Source organism: Gavialis gangeticus, unplaced genomic scaffold (assembly GCF_001723915.1).
Source record: "Gavialis gangeticus isolate Ggan-Ray unplaced genomic scaffold, GavGan_comp1, whole genome shotgun sequence".
Lineage (NCBI taxonomy): Eukaryota > Metazoa > Chordata > Crocodylia > Gavialidae > Gavialis > Gavialis gangeticus.
The window spans coordinates 13,282,855-13,300,992 of NW_017728993.1; the positions used below are offsets into that span (position 1 = coordinate 13,282,855).

General features: G+C 43.9%; 1 protein-coding gene and 1 long non-coding RNA gene across 3 annotated transcripts in view; one reads left to right on the plus strand and one right to left on the minus strand.

The window, feature by feature from the left end:
- The window catches only part of PLPP3 (phospholipid phosphatase 3), a 95,450-nt gene extending 83,874 nt beyond the window's left edge, over positions 1-11,576 (plus strand). For both annotated transcript variants that reach the window (XM_019501236.1, XM_019501237.1), the window contains 2 exons: positions 2,150-2,326; positions 10,300-11,576. In XM_019501236.1, coding sequence (XP_019356781.1) covers positions 2,150-2,326; positions 10,300-10,428 — 306 coding nt within the window. In that variant the 3' untranslated portion in view covers positions 10,429-11,576. The remainder of the gene's footprint in view (positions 1-2,149; positions 2,327-10,299) is intronic.
- Positions 3,388-7,715, minus strand: LOC109286605. The gene is made up of 2 exons (XR_002094631.1): positions 5,104-7,715; positions 3,388-5,010 (listed from the first exon to the last, which is right to left on the minus strand). It is a non-coding gene; the product is annotated as an uncharacterized LOC109286605 (long non-coding RNA).
- Positions 11,577-18,138: the final 6,562 nt, after the last annotated feature.

Genomic DNA, 18,138 nt, shown 5'->3' on the forward strand with positions numbered 1-18,138 from the left:
GTCCACTGTCAGTGGCTGCATCTACATGAGCGGTAGACTGCACAAATATTACTGCGCAGTCATTTAGTATTTGTATAACCAAGTACTAAATGACTGCACAGTAACCGGCATTACTGCTCAGTAATGTCTCTGCACGGTTTTTTCTGACGCTACTGCACAGTAGCAACAAGCTCATTGCTATTGCTCAGTAGTGTCTTGTCTAGACATGGCCAATGAAATGCATAAAAGATTAAAATAAGAGTGTTTATTAATAAACAATTTTAAATGGCTACGTAGCATTGTTCTGTATTATTCAACAGCTGTGTATTCCCATTCCGAGTTAGCTGCGTTTTCACAGTAGGTGAAGTTCAGATAGCTTGAGAATTGCTTTTAAATACTTCTGAGTGAAAGGTACATTAAATCTGGAAAACACTGTCAGTTTTTCTTCTTAGCATAGACATAATTCAAAACCGCAGGACAAATGTATAGGGAAAGCATTCACCAGCATGTGTGTAAGTGTATTTTACAGAACCTGTAATGTGATTTAGATAATTTGAAGCATCTGCTAGATTACTTGTCCATAGTCTTTCCAAAAAGAATAAATAACATGTTTTTATAACGTAACAGAGAGCACATTAAGCTAATCAATACAGTGATCTCCTTTATAAACTTCCCAATTCTCCTTTCTAGATAGATGATGTAACTGTCTTATTTGTGATATAATGGAAATATGCCTGGGCTTGATTCTCGTTTACCCTATGTGTACTTTAGTTACGGACAATCTTGCTTTGAGCAGGGGGCTAGATGAGATGACCTTATGAGGCCCTTTCCAGCCCTACTTTTCCTATGATCCTACCTTATACCACTGCAGCCATATAAAGCAGCCTGAGTTTGCAAGGGAATTTGGCTCCTTTTATGCAACATAGGAAAGCGCAGAAAATACAGCATAAATCAATATAACTCGAAAGAATGAAGTCATGCACACCAGCTGAAAAGCTGGCAAGAAACATTACTCAGTTACCTCCAACAATTGAAAAGATTCTCCACGTGCTCAGAATTTTCTATTCCATTGTTAAGGGAGTAAAAGCCATGTCGGCTGTTACACCGGGTTACTAATCTAGATTCATTAAGGTATGTTGTAAGTATTAAGAGAGTGGCCAGGCCTCTCCCCTCCCCGTGCATGCGTATGCATGCGCACACACATGCGTGCACACACACACACTCCCAGACGGGACTATGACTTCATGACCTACAGTCCTTCCTCATCTGCACCCCCCACCCCTGCCCATCCCTGTCCCCACTTCCTCCCCCGTGCACAGGAAGGTAGCACTTTGTGGAGGGGCACTCCTACTCGTGCTCTGCCGTGGCTCTGCCTAAGGCTCGGTCAGCCTCAGGCAGCTTTGATTTGTGGGCAGAAGGTCCCAGTTTTCCTGTTGTCTCTTCCCTTTTGGTTTCCCTTGTTCCCACAGGAACCTGGGAAGTAGGTCGTGCCCACAGTTTGAAACGGAAACAGGCTCAAGATAGCTGTAGGGGGGACAATATCCATTTGACGTCACTTCAGCTTCGTGTCAGGTCAAGCCTTTCGGTCTTCCCTTGTTAAATAGAAGTGATCCCTTCCCCCCCGCCCCGACCCACAACTCCCGCTCGTGTGTGTGACACAGATGAGATTCAGAATTTCGATTACTGGATGATTAGGGTGGGCGGACACTGACTTTCCTCACCCGAGTAATCATGGGCTAGCTTTTTGGTCTGTTTGTGTGACTACCAGGGCAATGCACTTCACTGCCAGTCATTTTTCTTTGTCGGCCCATTAACGAGCATCCTGCTACCACTCAGGGATCCAGTACAAAGGGTGCACATGCATTACTTGGTTCCCCACCTGCACTCAGTGGAGTAGCTTCCCTCCAGTTCTGCTGCCAGGAGGCTCATTTTGAACCCCCCTCTCCTCCACGTTTGTTTTTTGTTAATGCAAAATGCCTGTTCACTCATGCGCTATGACCCTACGCTGCTCAGGCCAGTGGGCACCATCCTCAAGCACCTAAGGGCAGAATAACATCCCAGTGCCATGTTTGAATAGCTCTAGTCTTGTGCATTCGTTCTGCTGTATTGGGCATGCTGCAAGGAAGTTGTAGCATTAACACTCGCTTTTGTTTTTCCTCTCTCTGGTCAGTTATATCTGCAGGCCAGGTTTACGTGGAGAGGAGCCCGCCTGCTACGTCCCCTTCTGCAGTTCACCCTCATCATGATGGCATTTTACACAGGACTGTCCCGTGTGTCTGACCACAAGCATCACCCTACGGATGTGCTGGCAGGGTTTGCACAAGGAGCCCTGGTGGCTTACTGCATAGTAAGTGTCATCTTGTACCATGGTGTTTGCAATGGGGTGACCCTGTACAGTATGGGGGGTGGGTTTGGAGGGTAACAGTGATAATGTAGCTGGGCACAGCCTGTGCTGGTGACTACATTTCCTGCATTAGGAGTTGTTAAGCGAGAGTTCACATTGACATGGTGGCTGGCTCCTTTAAATGGGCTGCAGTGCTTAGATGTTAAGCACAGATTCAAGTCCTTCACAGTAAATCCATCTCAGCTGACATCCTGGATGCTGCCCAGAGCAGGTGGAGAGTGTGATAAGGTACAAGGTAAAAGGGAGCTGAACAGGACTGGCAGAGCAGTATTACTCAAACTTCCACCAGAGAGGCCTGCTGCAAAGCCACCAAATCCCTCCTGCATCACAGCTGGACAAGTTGCAAGACCAGAGCATTGCATTAGCATGCTGAGGCTTGCTGGTACAGCCCTGTGTCCTCAGCTCTGCGCATTCTGCTTGCCAAAAGGGGGCAGGTAGGAAGGATTGAAGGGTCCGCAGGGCCAAAAGTTTCAAACCCTAGTTATACAAAAGCAATAGCATCTTAAATGAAACAGCTGCTTCCTACTCTTCCTCATCGTCCTGAAGTTCAACCAGTTCATGGCTTGGAAATGGTCCCTGACTGAATCCCTGTCCATCTGGACACACAGCCAGTGCAGGGAGTCAATCTGGACACATTTCTCTGGGAGTCGAACATGCAAACAGTAGTACGAGCTTTTCTTCAAAGTCAAAACACTTTCATAGAGAAGGAAACCGTTTCCTTTTGTTGATGCCATTGCTGCTCTGATCTGCATTGCTAGTCAGCTGGCCGGGTGATCTTCAGGGCCCTGTCTGTGGTCCGATATGCATCTAAGATCCAACTGAGCGGGTTGGGAGGCTGGGAAGATGTATATTCCCTTCAGAGTTAAAGGTCTCTGTCTGGGAACGTGGAGCTTGGGTTGGTTGTTTTGATTGGAGTTGGGATGTTAATGCGGTAAAAAAAGGTTTGTGAGAAAATGGTTAACAAAAGCCACGATTGCTGGTCTGCTGCTGCCTGGCTTGTTCTCATGCAATTTACTTTAAAAGAGGGCCTGATTGCACAGTCCTTTAACTCAAAGTGACACATGTAAATGTTTAATGCAGGCAGAACAGGAGGGGCTGGCTCTGTCTAATGACGTGATTGTTTTCAGCACTACTATCTTGTATAGGAACAAAGGGGCTGGGGCTAAGGTAATTTATGTGCCTCTAGAAACTCCTGAAACCAAGTTTTTAAAAGGCTACAGACTCTTTTTTTTTTGATTGATCTGAACAGTTAAGTAAACCTAGAGGCAAGGAATAAAGTTCACTTGAGGTTTGTTTGTAGGACTAGAAAATACGTTAGTTGAGCGGTTTCCTTTTTTTGATAAAATGCTAAAGTTGAGCCAAAAATATGATGTAATTGAGATGTTTTAATAAAATATTATTAAGCTCTTGGGCAGTGGGAGTTGGATTTTGACATTGCCAAGTGCCAGTGCCACATCATAGCTTAGTGTTCGCAAATCCAAAATAGCCATGCAAGAGGGCTAATTGATGGAAACGGTCTAAAGAGCCCATTGTATCCATGTGTGTCTTTCTGTCTTAAATGGCTCTTTACTGCATGGTAGTAGCAAAACCCTTGTGGTTCATGTATCTTTTGTACAAGTGTCACAGGGTAGTTCTCAAAGGCTCGAGAGCCATTTACTATCCTAGCAGCCAATTAAAGAAACAACGCATCACTGTTGAGAGCTGTGGGAGCTGAAAGGCCCTGGTAAACCTTTGGAACAATGAAGTAGTTTTTCTCAGTTCAGGTGCCCCTCGTCTTGCCATGTGGTTTTGTCGGGACACTAATCGGGTATGCAGACAGCCTTTCTTTCTTTTTTTTTTTATGCATGCATTTTAGTAACCTGCATATCCTTCTGGTTGTCGCTTTAAAAACTTGCTTCAGGGTTCAGGAGGGAAGAGGAATATGCACAATATGCTGAAAGGAAGAAATATGCTTTCGATCTCAGTGGATCGAAGCGGCAGCTCCTGAAAGACAATAGGGCTCCAGATGCTAGAGACGGACATTTGTACATTTCCTGTCGAGTGACAAGTTGCAAATCTGGTGAACTTCTCCGTGGCCTTTAACAGATGGCAAATTGTATGGGGGCAGCAGGAGGGTGAAAACGCTGCTGCTATAGGTTGACTTTCCTGTGACGCGGCGAACCCACATAGGAAGCAGCTGCCTGATCAAACGGGCCTGGTCTTTCCCTTTTAGCAAAGGGCACACCCGCTTGACTCCCTGCTCTTTTGTATGCCTTCGTTCCTGGTCAGGATGCAGAGAGGGCACTGGTCATTTGTAGCCTTGTTCTTGCAGGGATTCACTTGTTATAGCTTGGGAATGATACAAGCAGAAGTACAAGCAGGTGAAAGATGGCAATTCCTCCCACGATTCGAACCCAAACCTTGCTCTGCTTGTGTCTGATGGCAAAAGACAAGCTGAAATGTTCATTAAAGAAAGGAGAGGCGGAGTTATTAACAGCCCACTGCAGGTGTATATTTTTCCCCTTTGGAGGCTGCCTCCCCAGTAAAGGGCATGGGCATCGAGCAACAGTGGGTTGCTGACACTGTCAGGCAGAGGAGGCCACACCAGGGCTTCCTGCTGCTACAACAGAGGAGGAGGTGGTGTAGACCTGAGCAATTTTCCCCATGCTCCCAAAGTTAAATGGATGGGTAGACCTGAGCAATTTTCCCCAGCCTCCCAAAGTTAAATGGGTGGTATAGACCTGAGCAATTTTCCCTATCCTCCCAAAGTTAAATGGATGGTGTAGACCTGAGCAATTTTCCCAATCCTCCCAAAGTTAAATGGATGGTGTAGACCTGAGCAATTTTCCCCAGCCTCCCAAAGTTAAATGGGTGGTGTAGACCTGAGCAATTTTCCCAATTCTGCCAAAGTTAAATCAGCAGGTCAATCCTCTTGTGACGAACAAATCCAGAATCAGGCTCTCAGGTCCACTATGAGCAACTTCTGTATGCTGGAGGCTCTTGTTCCCACATTAGGGTCCCTCCACTTCTATGCTGTTTGCTGGGAGACCTTGGGGACAGCCAGAAATCTTGGAAGTTCAGATGCTCCGCTCTGCCTTGGAGCACGTGCTAAGGTCATAGCCTTCCCGTTACTCTGCAACACTGCTGCTTCTCCGTCAGCTCTCGTCAAATGACTCCACAACTTCTGCTGCCCTGAGCCACCACTTCAGTTTCTCTTCCTCCCTCCCACAACCTGCCCAACCACAACTATTAAAAATATATTCACTCTGTCCTCTCCAAGGACCTCTCACTGGAGCAGCCTCCCCCAGGTCTCCTAGAATAGAGGTGGGTCTTGCTCCTTATGTCATTCTTGTCCTTGTCAAGGCAGGACTGGTGTGACACAGGTGGGCAGGTATCACGTGCCGTCAAGCTCAGACGGCAGGAGGCTGCTAGCAGCTCTGTCGCACAACGATGGCACAAAGCAATCTTCTTCCATCGGGTCTGCGACAGGCGCGGAGCCGCTCAGGACACCATCAAAGGCTGCTGAAGCATTCGGTGGTGGGGCCACCCTTGTATGAAGCAGTGAGGAGCATCACAGATCCTGACTCTCAACCACTTCTGATAGCTTCCCACCTCAGGATCCCGCTCTTCCTTTGTAAAGCAGATGGATAGCAATCATGCTACTTGGAAACTCATTGTAGCTGGATAAGCCAGCTACATAGCTCCGTATCTTCCCCATCCCACTTCCCTTTCTGAGCTAATCAGTCCCGCATATAACACAGTAAAGTCCTTGTCATGGAAACATTTTTGAATATGGAGTATATGGAGTAATTTCCATGTCACTCAGCTGGGGCTAAATGTCACATTGTTAGTTGGTAAATGTGGCAATATAAGCCTGACCTTTAAATCACAGGGTCTAAGGCCTTCTTGCTTAGCCAGTCACAGTTTTATCATCGTGCCAGAGATGGATGATTCAAGACCAAGTTTGCACCACTCAGCATGAAGAACGGCCTTCCCCTGTGACTCAAGGGCTCAGAGTCTCAGCCTCGATGATATTAAAACGGCATTAAATTGGGTAGTAATTGTGCTGTAATTTTCAGTAGAAGCCAGATGTGTTTCATCTCCAAGGGTTACCAAAGCTAAGTCCAAGTTGTTTTGCTGCAGACACATTTGTCCTTTAGTGCCTGAAATAACAAATGAAGGACATTTGTGCCAAGCACTTCCAGCTGACGAAACATTCGGATTTGGTTCTGCCGTGAAATACAATGAGAATTTCTGAAACCAAAGGAGCTCGTACAGGCTGTGTAAGCAGATGGACGTGTCTCATGTCATTTCTCATGGAGAAGAGGCGGTGGAAATGTTGAAAAGACAGAGTCTTTTTGGTGTCCCTCTTGCCACTCAGATTAGTTGGTGTAACTTGTTGTATGTCATTAAGGAGTTCTTTAATATAATGAAAAGAAACGGAATTATTACATGGAAATATAAGATACTGGCGTAGTTTGTACAGTACATTCCCAGTCCTCTGCTGTCAAGTTTTCTTTATGGGTGGAGAGCACCTTCTACAGGAAATGGAAGAAATCCAAGTAAAAAACTTTGCACATTTATTAGCCTTTTCTTGTGTTAAACAGTTGAAGCATTAGGAGGATTTAACACACTGTTTTAACCCTAAAAGATCATGTTTCATGATTCCTAGATGTGTTTACATAACCTCAAGCCATGCTAAAAAGGAATACAGTTTAAAGGGGAATTAAAGCTACCACCAAGACTTAGATTTAAACCCTCAAAAGCAGTGAACTCCAGAGTAAAAGGGTAGAGAAACCAGGATGGTACTCCATCTATAATGTAGTGGAGTTTGAAAATAAGGGCCAGATTCAATATAATCCCCATATGCTTCTTGTGCCGAGCAACTGGCACGTCCCTCGTCCCCCAAATTGATTTGTCATGGGTATCTTGGTGCAGAAATTGGACATCTCTCTGATTGAATCCAGCCCTGGGAAGTGGACAAGTGAGAGAAATGGCATCAGAATTACTCAAAGCCAGGTGAATGTGAGGCTTGGGGTTTTTTTAACACCTGATTAATAACCCCGACAAAGAAAATAAAAAACATTTTTAAAGCAATTAAATATGCTGTTAAACTGAGAAATGTCTAGGGTTCACTTTTTCTAAAGGGGCCTCATCCAAGCCACTGTTTTTGTGAGCCTTTTACTCTCTCCTTTAACTATAGGAGCAAACTCCCACTTAGGGACGTGTCCCAAGACGTGCGCATGTGCAGGGGCACATTTCTCCCACAGAACAAATAGCACTGGCTCATATTTGTGCTGCTGCTTTTTCTTCCAGGGCATGCCCCTGCACACATGCTCTGGTGCATAGCAAAATGACCTGGGTGGGGTAGGGGAGGCTGGGGCCAGCACCTGTGCTGGCTTCAGCAGCCTTACCTGGGGTCCTGGAGGCCTCCCAGGGCAGCAGCAGCACCAAGCCGAAAAAGCCCCATGGTTCTGCAAACCAGCACAGTGAACAGGTGCACACGTGCCACGTGCAGTTTGTGGCACCACAAACAGCTCTGAGGCACCACAAATCACACGTATGTGCTCATCTAGATGCACCCTAGGCTGCATGCAGACATGCCTGTGGCACTACATGCCGCACATTCAGCTCTTCTCTGTGCTGCAAGGTTGCAGCGTTGGGGGGCTTGACTTTGGGGGATCCTGGGGTCAATAAAACCTGCACACAAAAAAAGAGGAGTGGCATATGCGGCACCAGCGCACACCGCCCAAAACCGGAGCCTGGCTGGTGGGAACTATTCTCCGGCTGCCGGCCAGGCGCCGGGCGGCAGGATCACCACTGCTGCAGCCCCAGGAGGCTCCCAGGATCCCAGGTAAGGCTGCTGGGCCCAGCCTCCCCTCCCCTATCCAGGGTAACCTACTATGCACCAGAGGGCACGTGGCACAGGTGTCCCCAGGAAGAAGTAGCAGTGACACAGTGTGCTGCTGCTTCTTGTTCTCAGGAAAACAAATGTCCATGCTCATGTGGACATGACCTAGGTGTCTAAATAATGTCTGAGCCTTTAAATGCCTGTACTTGCACCCATGAAGAGGAGCCAATTTTTACATGACATGTCCTTTGTACATTTCTAAACCAGACTATTTATGGCTAAGTAATAAAACCCATAAATGAAGGATTCGAACCCTCAAATTTTAGCTGTAGAAATAAATAGACATTTCATAGCAGCCCCATGGTCCATGTAGCTGGTTTCCTGTCTCCAACAGGAGTGTACAAAAGATATTTTGGAGGAAGAAGGATACTGCTGAACCAGGAGTCTGGAGAGCTTTGCCCTGTGGAGCAGAGTAGGGAGGAAAATGTCTTTCTGTCTTTTGTCACTCATCAACCCCTCAACCCATGAAGTCTTTACTGTCTTATTTAGTTGCATAAGTATCTATTCCATTCCCAGTTAACATATAACTTAAATGGTGCTTCCAACTGTGGCAGGAGAGGGAGATATAAAATACATTTATAGTTTGTAAAAGTGTCACTCATTAAGGCTTGACTCAGATTTAGCAGCACAGCAATCATCGCACAAGATCAGATCAGTGGGCCTTGCAATCGGGCAGCTTGCCTTCAGTGCGAGCCACAGTGAATTCATCAAAAAACCACATCATGGGCAATTAAAGGGAAACCTTCCATTAAGAGAACCATAATCCCAGACGCTTGGTGTTGAGCTGTACTCTGAAACACGTGAGAATTTCTACAGCTCAAAAATACCAGGCGTTTTTCTCCCCATCGCTTTGGCTAAAGTAAAGCTTGATGTGTCACCTAGGATCAGCCATCAGTTGTCATGTCAAAATAAGTTTTGGCCCCAATGAAAAATCCTGACACTTATAGGTCTGTGAAGTAAGTTAGCATTTATTCTGCTATACACAGCATACAGTACGTGTAGTCTATTTGTGTTTCTCCCAACCGTCTCTTTTTTGATAACGGGGATGAGTCCTCTGTCCTTCCGACTGTCTGCAGGGAGTTATGCTGTCTGAGTCTTTTCCCTTCTGGCTTCGGGGTTAAGTTTGGCAACAGAGAAAGTGCAACAATCATGCTGGACTGATAAGGGTTGGCCATGGCTGCCAAGGGAGGATGTGAAGGCTTCCTCCCAGCACTTTGTTTCTTATTGTGTTACTGCCCCTCTAAATTGTCGAGCGCCGGCCTTTTCACATCCGGAAGAGTGGTTACGTCATTGGGTGTTCAGGAAAATGTAGTCAGAAATATCGCCTCCTTCCATCCAGGCAGCTCTGACAGCTAGTCAGACACCCTGGCTAAACCTCTGTCTTGTAACCAATGTGTCAGGGCAAAAAGGGAAAAGTGGAGCTTGCCAAGCACCCCTGACTCATTATGGACAATTCACTTCTTATAGCAGTTTTAATTTTAGGACTGCATCAGAAGTCTGTCTGGTTGAGCTGCTCTGACACATTTTAAATCAATGGGACGACTTGTGTGAAGATGTAGCTTTGTGTATGTGGGTCGTGCTTTTTAATGGATTTAGGTTTTACTTTCATTTTTTTTTATCATTTCCTTTCTGGGCTTCCAGGCCTGTAGTGTAGTTCTGCGTTATCATGTTATTTGTAGGGTGTACGTATAATCATCATTTAACGTCACAACATCCTGTTGGTAAAGAAGCATTGTAGATACCCAGGCTTACATTTGTCAAGGGCCTAAGCCCACAAAGTACTAAGTCCCCTCAATTCCCACTGCCCCTGTGGGAACCGTGGGACTCGCAGTCCTTCTCTCTAGCCTCACAGCGAAGTGGCAAAGCTGTGATTAGCATGCTGGGTTTTGGGCTATATCCAGTGATTGGGTAACACCGAGAATTTGTTTTGAGTACAAACACAGCACCGTCATCAACAGGCTCCAAATAGTATTTGAATACATAGCATCAGACGCAGTGGCATTGATCTCTCAACTTGTACTTGCAGGTGTTTTACGTCTCAGACCTCTTCAAGCCCAAGATGAAGACTTCTCTGCCTCCTCCTCCTCCAACACGGAAGGACATTCTTTCATCTGTGGACATCATTGAACGGAACAATCACCACAATATGGTGTAGACCATTGAAAAACCTGGTCTTTTTTATATTTTAATTTTATTTTTAAATTTTTTTTTGTTGCAAAAATGACTGCTGACAGCAACTACCTGCTGCTCTCAAATCTCATCAGACAGTAGAATGTAGGGAGAGACTTTCTTGCCCAACCAGTAAGGTCTAACTCTGTGGCCTTTTCACTTGCAACATTTGCATGAAATAGGTGGTGTTCAAATAAAATTAAAAAAAACAAAAAACAGTGAAAAAGGAAAAAAATAGTGGTGCCGGAGTTCTGGATGTGCAATTGGTTGAGTGTTCATGTTATAGTGAACACCAAATTGTTCATAGCGTAATGAACACTAAATGATTATGTGAAGCCGGCCAGCGTTTTTACTATGAATATTTCCAATGCCTGTAAGAAAAAAAGAAACTCACAACTAAAATGATATAGCACTATATACAAGAAACAGCACTGATTCAAGATTTGGGATTGGTCTATACGAGTTGCTATTTTTGTTCGCATTAATATTGGTTTACTCAACTCCGTTCCATACTGTGACTTAGTTTAGAAGTTTGCCCTCGCAAAGGTGTCTGAAGGGTGTCTGCTCACACTATACAAGTTAAAAAAAGTTAACACTATAAGAGATTTCCACAACAGACTGAACGCGAATGAATCCATCATCCAGTTAGACCCCAAATCTCTTCATTTCCATCGTATCCCCCGTGACAGAACTGCATGAGGCATCAAGCACACACAGAAGCAACAAATGGTCTAATAAAACACAAAAAAACCTTCCTTCGTTTCCCTTCACCCCTACAAGTTGCAGCAGAATTTTCTTTGCTATTATTGCTGCCGCCCTTGGGAGTGCATGTCATGTAAAATGTTAGTGGTTGGACTTATTGAAGATATGTTAGCACTATGTACTTGGGATTGAGTCCCAGGGAACATTGGTTCTGCAGTTTTGGGACGGGCTGCTGGGCGGAACGTCCCAGCCTGGATTTCAGTCAGTTTGTGCATTCCCCTCAACGCCTGTGGGTAGTGCCATGGTATAAGCCATTCAATAGGCCAAATTCTGTCTTCCGCTACACCAGTGGTAAATCAAGAAGGTGTACATGAGAGTGGGGTTTTTACCCTGCAACCCTAGTTCTTTGGCTTTCTGATGGAAATTAAAGCTGAACGTTTAAGATCGAGGTTAAAAACTTTTCAAGACTTACACTGAAAAGGGATCATGCATACTACGCAGAATGGCCATTTGCACATCCTCTCTTACAGAATCCGTCCTGTCATTTCAACTATAGCAAGCTATGATTTTTATATATAAATATTATATAAATAATGTATAAAACATTAAAAATTAACTATGTAAAATATTATTTCTGAAACAATTTTTAGATATATCCACTATGATTATAAACTGTGTCCTGACCTGTGTTATTTACATTTTGCTGCTTAAAAAAGCATTGAATTAATTTTTTTATAGTCGACTAAAATATTGTAGTTCTGTGGTAGTAATATTTTAATGAAAATAACTACAATTAGAGACATTTGTATAAAAAAATCATATTAAATTGTCTGTATTTTTGTAATGTTTCATTTTGTAAAGAGAAGAATATTCAAAGACTTTTGTAGAATACAAAATTAAAGTTTGTATCTGCGAAATTATTGCTGTATAAATGTGCTTTTTAAATAAAAGCCCATAACACAACTAAATACCCTGTTTTAGACTGTCTTCTATCTTCACTGGGGTGAGATGGTCGGGTCTTCCAGGGTTGAATTACACTTTGACTCTTGGCGGGGTCTGGAGCTGCCCATCACGATGCCCTAATACAATTGGAGGACCACCCCCTACCCCCCCAGGTTATGATTTTCAAATCTTACAGGGGGGGTCTTGTCTTTTATGGTGGGGCTCAGCCCCCCGAACTCCCCCGTAATTCAAACCCCTTGGTGAACACGTGGTATGTACAGCCATTCCAGGTAAAAAAGAACAAGGAGCACGACATACAAGGGCAACCTGATTCCAGTTCAAATGGCCATGAATTAAGGCTCTCACCAAGTTTCTTCCCCCTTGCAACAGAAATAAGACCTGAGAGAGAGCCCTATATTAGCGACACAAGGATGAACTCTCCTCTGACACACCCTGTCTCTGACCACCCCTCTTTTTTTGCCCATTGTTCTTGCGAGGACAGTAATGATGCTTCAGGGACTTTATGTGCATTTTACTTATATTAAAGTAGTACCGGGAGACCTATGTCCTAGGTTCTGTACAAAACCATATTAAGAGGCAATCCCTATCCTGAAGAATTTAGTTTAAACCAGGGAAAGCGAAGTTCAAGTGACTCACCCTAGGTCCCCCAGAAGGTCAGAAATAGGGCCTGAGCTTGGCTTTCTCAATTGTAAGTCCACTAGACTTACTGTGAAGAGCTCTCTTTTACTTCACTTTGCACGTGCACAAATCTGCTTCCCTTTGCACTGGGACGGACACAACAGCTTCACTCACTCCTGTGTATAGTGGTATTCGTAGGAACTAATTTTCCTATTCTATTTATTCTGCTTATCCTTCACCTGCAAATAACTGATGAATAGTTCAATAAAAGGGTTTCAAAGACTTTTTACTGAGTGTAAGGTATGAGAGAAAACCACACATTCGCAGGCTGCTATTAAAAGTCAAGGTTTACCACATGGCTGATTTGGAGAGTAAAGGGCAAGCCTGACAATAGCAACACATTTGTTTGTAGCTACCTTTGAAGCAAAGTATGGTGGCCAATTAATGCGGTGTAACACCCTGCATCGATGTGCATGGCAGGAAGAGAATACCACATCAAACTTAAATAAATATCAGGCGGAACTCAAGTTTATTAATAAATTATTGCTCAAATTGAAACTTAGAACAGCTGGTAATTGTGCACTTCACCTTGTACGTTCAAGGGGATTTTTACATTCAAATATTTGTAGTCGGGAGTTGCAAGTATTGTGCGATGTATAATTTCTTCAGTATTTTCTTGAAAGGAAGAACCTGGACCTGATGGTCTCACGAGGTCCCTCCCAGCCCTGTGAACTCCACCTACTGAGTTGCTTCTGGCCACCTGAATTTTATTTCTCGAAGGCTCTTTCCAACTTATTGCCATCACTCTGGCCTGACTACTCTGAGTCACCATGGTTGACACTAGGGAATGGCCCTAATAAAATTCTCATTTCATATTTTTCCTCGGCCTCTTGGAGAAATGAATCTCTTGTGTCATGAAGAGATGGATAAGTGAAAGGTGGAGGTAGATAGACAAGAGATGAGGGCAATCTCTGGGAAGATCAGCTAAAGAGCAGATGGCAGGCTGCAAAAATTGGGTTAATGGATCTGTGCCACGGAAAGGTCAGACATAGTTAGACCTGCTGTAGCAACACAGTCAGGTGTGCTGAAAAGAAGGCAGCCTGGATGATGTGAGCACAGGTAGGATATTTTGGAAGCGTGGGCAGTGAAGTGGAATAGGCTTCGCTGAGAGGTCTACGTTCCACAAGGGCATCAGATCCCGCAAGCAATAAGGGATTCATGTAGGAAAAGGCAGCTATGTCTTGCTTATGTAACAAGCAGCAAGAGGGAAGTGAAAGAGAAGTCAGTGAAATGGAAAAGCAAAACCACATCAGCAGACAGGAAACCAAGGGTGCCTCTGCACATGCTGGCAGGGGGAGGGGTGTTTTAATGAGAGTTTTCCCAAAGAACACAGCAGTGTCATGTGTATTAAGCCCCCGCACATTTAAAAATGGCTGCAGGGTGGTTTAACTAAAGCTCATTCAACAAGCTTTAGTTAACGTGCACCAGTAACCATATTTAAACCTGCAGGGCCTTGTACACTCCATGCTACAGCAATGCTAGAGCTTTCTAATTAGATGAATTGAGTCTGCTGCAATGCATACAATGTGTTGGAGTATGTGTGTAGGCACCCCAAGGTAGCAGCCTCTAATGAAGTTAAACCAAAGCCCTGTAAAGAGCAGGCAGAATAACAATCTCTATGGAGGAGTTGATCTTTAATATACAACTGTCTAAGAGATGTTTATGAGGTAGTCTAACACAGCCTGTTTTCATCTCTGCCAGATAGGTCCTGCCCACAGGGCTGCCCTCTCTTTGCAAATGCAGGTGCAGGAAATCTTGTCTAGTCCTGTCAAGGAAGCTGCAAATAACTTCACCTATAACTAGCGCCAGACTAGTTGTGAACATGGCCTTTATTACTGTAAATTATGAACTCTGTTTTGACACATGATAATCTCAATCTATGGACCACAAAGAATTATTTTCAGCTTTGATCTTTTGACTTTCCCGTGTCAAAGTTTCAGAGCAATGAGGCTTGCCCACCAAACCTTTGCATACATCGCCTACAAGTATCTTTGCAAGTCAGTGTTCGCCCATATGGCTTACTGAATGCACCTGAATGTTGTGGGAGTTGCTCTTTTGTTCTAGGGCAAGAATGCAGTGTGCATTAAATAGATCTGAGAGTTTTTCTGGGCTGTACATTGCTTTCCCTAGGAAGTGGCACTTGCAATCTTCACACATTAAGGCTCTTTGAGCACTGATGAATCATTTTACAGTGTGCAGGTTTCCATACCAGATGGAGAGCTTGAGCTTGTTTATTCCACAAGCACGAGCAATTTAAAAACCCCTCATTTTTACTCTGCATTTGAATTCTCCAATGCCCGCCTCTTTTAAGATCCAGGATTTTTGTTCAGCTCTTCCTAAAGATAAAACCAGTGGCAATATCAAAACATTGCTAAAGTTCAGATCAGGTGGGGTTCATTCAGAGTTTAGCTAGGCCCCGCCAAAATCCTGACATTGAATTTGTCTATTAAAGTTGCCAACTTCTCTGAATGAGCAATTGGGGAAAGCAAAGTAGTAAGATGGCGCTCAGCTAAGCATCGCCGCATAAAACATAGTTCTAGTGACTTTTGTTCCTTTTGGAGCAGATGCATTGTGCATGTAGCTCTTTATGTATTTGTATGGCAGTGATCAAACTGTCAGCAGTGGGTAAATGCCCAACCCCTTGCTTTTATCCTGTTTGTAATAAGAAGAGAAATAGTCCTTACTTTTTTGTACATCCTACACCAGGGGTGGGCAAAATGCGGCCCCGGGGGCCGGATGCAGCCCGCCAGGCCATTCTATCTGGCCTGTGGGGCTCCTAAAAAATTTAGAAAATTAATATTAATCTGCCCTGGGTTCCCCGTCATGTGGCCCTCAGTGGCTTGCTGAAACTCAGTAAGCGGCCCTCCACCCACAATAATTGCCCGCCCCTGCCCTACACGCTCAGCAAAACCACATTTTAAGTAGATTTCATTATGCACTCACATTATTTTTGTTCCTTAGAAACGTCTCTATGCAGTTTATTCTCCCCTGTAGAAAGTATTTGTGTAAGCAAGTTAGTAACTACTTGGGGACATTTTTAATAAGCTACTGATGTTGCCTCAATTCCTATTTTATTTTTTTAACACAAAAAAATACATTTGTTTGTTTTGTCCAAGCAGAGAACTTTCAATGTCATAATTTGGGACGTAGGTTGTAGCCGTGTTGGTCTAAGGACGTACGTTGGGACACCTTTTAGAGAATTCATTGCTAGTAGCAAAACATCCACAAGTGCAGCTTTTAATGGCATGACATTTACAGTTTTTGGTCTTGCTTTATAGTAAAAGCTCATAACCAGAGGGACCAATAGGCTTTTATTTTAAAGAAACACCTTTTAGTGTTTCCACATGTCAATAGGAATTTGAAAAAAAAATACATATATTCTTCTTGCAAGTCTATCACTATGAGCTCTTTGTCCAGAAGTGAATCCCAACTGCTTCTGATGGGAATCTCTGAAATAAGTAAAATTAGGCAGAGGTCCAGAAAATGCCAAAAATTAAATGGTATGAGTACTCTCTCCACCCCAAACTAACAAAAATTGACTTAGTTACTGCACGAACTAATATAAATGGCTTGGCTTTTCTGCCCAAGATTTGATATGCTTATTTCCAATTCTGTAGCTGTGAGAGTGTGTTGGGTGAGGTCATGTTGAGGTATAAATTAAACGAGGTAGCACTTGCATTACGCTATGCCGACTTTTTCCCTAAAGAGACACCAAAATGGAATAGGAACAACTGTGCTCTTTTAGCAGATGATTCTGAAATAGAAGAGTTCTCATTCAAGGGAAGGGCTGAGTTGGTCCTCAGCTGGTATAAGTTTGGAAAGCCCCCATTACTACAGAAGAATATAGTTCCCCAGAAGTCCTGCATCATAATTAACAAATATTATTTTTGCTTAGTCTGGAGAATGACTGTTTTACCATTTATAATTCAGAGAAATGTTTGTGCCAGTGACAAAGTGCAGAAATAGCATCCCTGGAAAGCCTCAGATCTTGTCTATGCAAGAAAGTTGCAGCAGCTTAAATTAATGTGTAATTTTAAACTAATCTAATGAGACCAGTACACAAGGCCGTGGGGGCTCATAACCTCCATTTTAGCCATGCTTATATCTATTTAGCTTATAGAATTATAGAAAACTAGGTCTAGAAGGGACCACAGGAGGTCATCTAGTCTAACCCCATGCTCAAGGCAGGATCATCCTGGTCTAAACCATACTAAGTCAATTAAAAACAGCTTTAACTTAAAGCAACATAAACCAAAACTTTGCTTAAGCTAAAATAAGTGTGCCAAGATATTCCACTGAGAATGTTTTTTGACAAAAACACTGGGTTTCAGTGAAGTGACATTTTTCACAGAAGGTGTCTTTTTTTCAAAGAGAAATTGTCTTTTTCTGTGAGAGCAAATGCACCCAAGCCAAAAGACTTAAGCCTAAGTCAAAGCTATGTGGTTGCCCCAGCAGAAGGCTGCGTGGGAGGTATAATGCTGTTTCTGCATGTCCACAGGCCTCCTTGGTTGGTGTGTCTACACTCTTCCCACTGTGAACTATTGCCAGGGACTCCCATGAGTCACTTGCTTCCCCTCACTATGATGGGAGACCACCATAATTGGTTGGAAATTTAGACCAAACAGAAAACTCAGCCTATAAAAGGAGGAGGAAAACATGAGGCACCCCAGTGACAACTATTATGAAACAAAAGCTCATTTTCTAATCATTTTTTGTCTTGATGCAGTGGTTTGCCCTGGTTTACCTAAATAGTTTTAGATACTTTTTGAATGAAAAACGAGGCAACTTTCTTTCAGTGGAAATGATTGAAGCTTACCTTACCATGGAGCAGGTGTGACCTGGGCATTGGTCAAACAAATTTTTGTGCGTTAGATCAGAGCTGTCCAATCTAAGGAAGGGGATCCCTTTCCTAAAGGGACATAGTCATCATCCTTGGCAATCCTTCAATTCAAGGATGATCTTTACCACGACTCATTGATGGGTCTTGATGTGACTTAAGAGTCCAATCCTTGAACCATAGACCCATCCACAGAATTTGCAGATCTTTCCTCAGGGGAGCGTAGGCTGTTGGCTAGGATTGTCTTCCTCCATCCTCTCTTCTCTTTAGCTCAAACCAGGCTGCCATTTGGTGGACGTTGTGGTGCCATCACAGTCCGTCAGCAGCCAGCTCCTCCTAGCCCTTGATGCCAACATCTGTTTTCCTGAGGTCTTCTTTCATCCTTGCAGCATCCTTGTAGCATTTCTTCTGGCCACCATGGGATCTCAGGCCATTTCTAAGTTGGAAAGAGAGCACTTCTTTTGGGACTCAAGAGCTAGATATCCTAAAGCGACCCTGGAAAACTGAATCAAAACA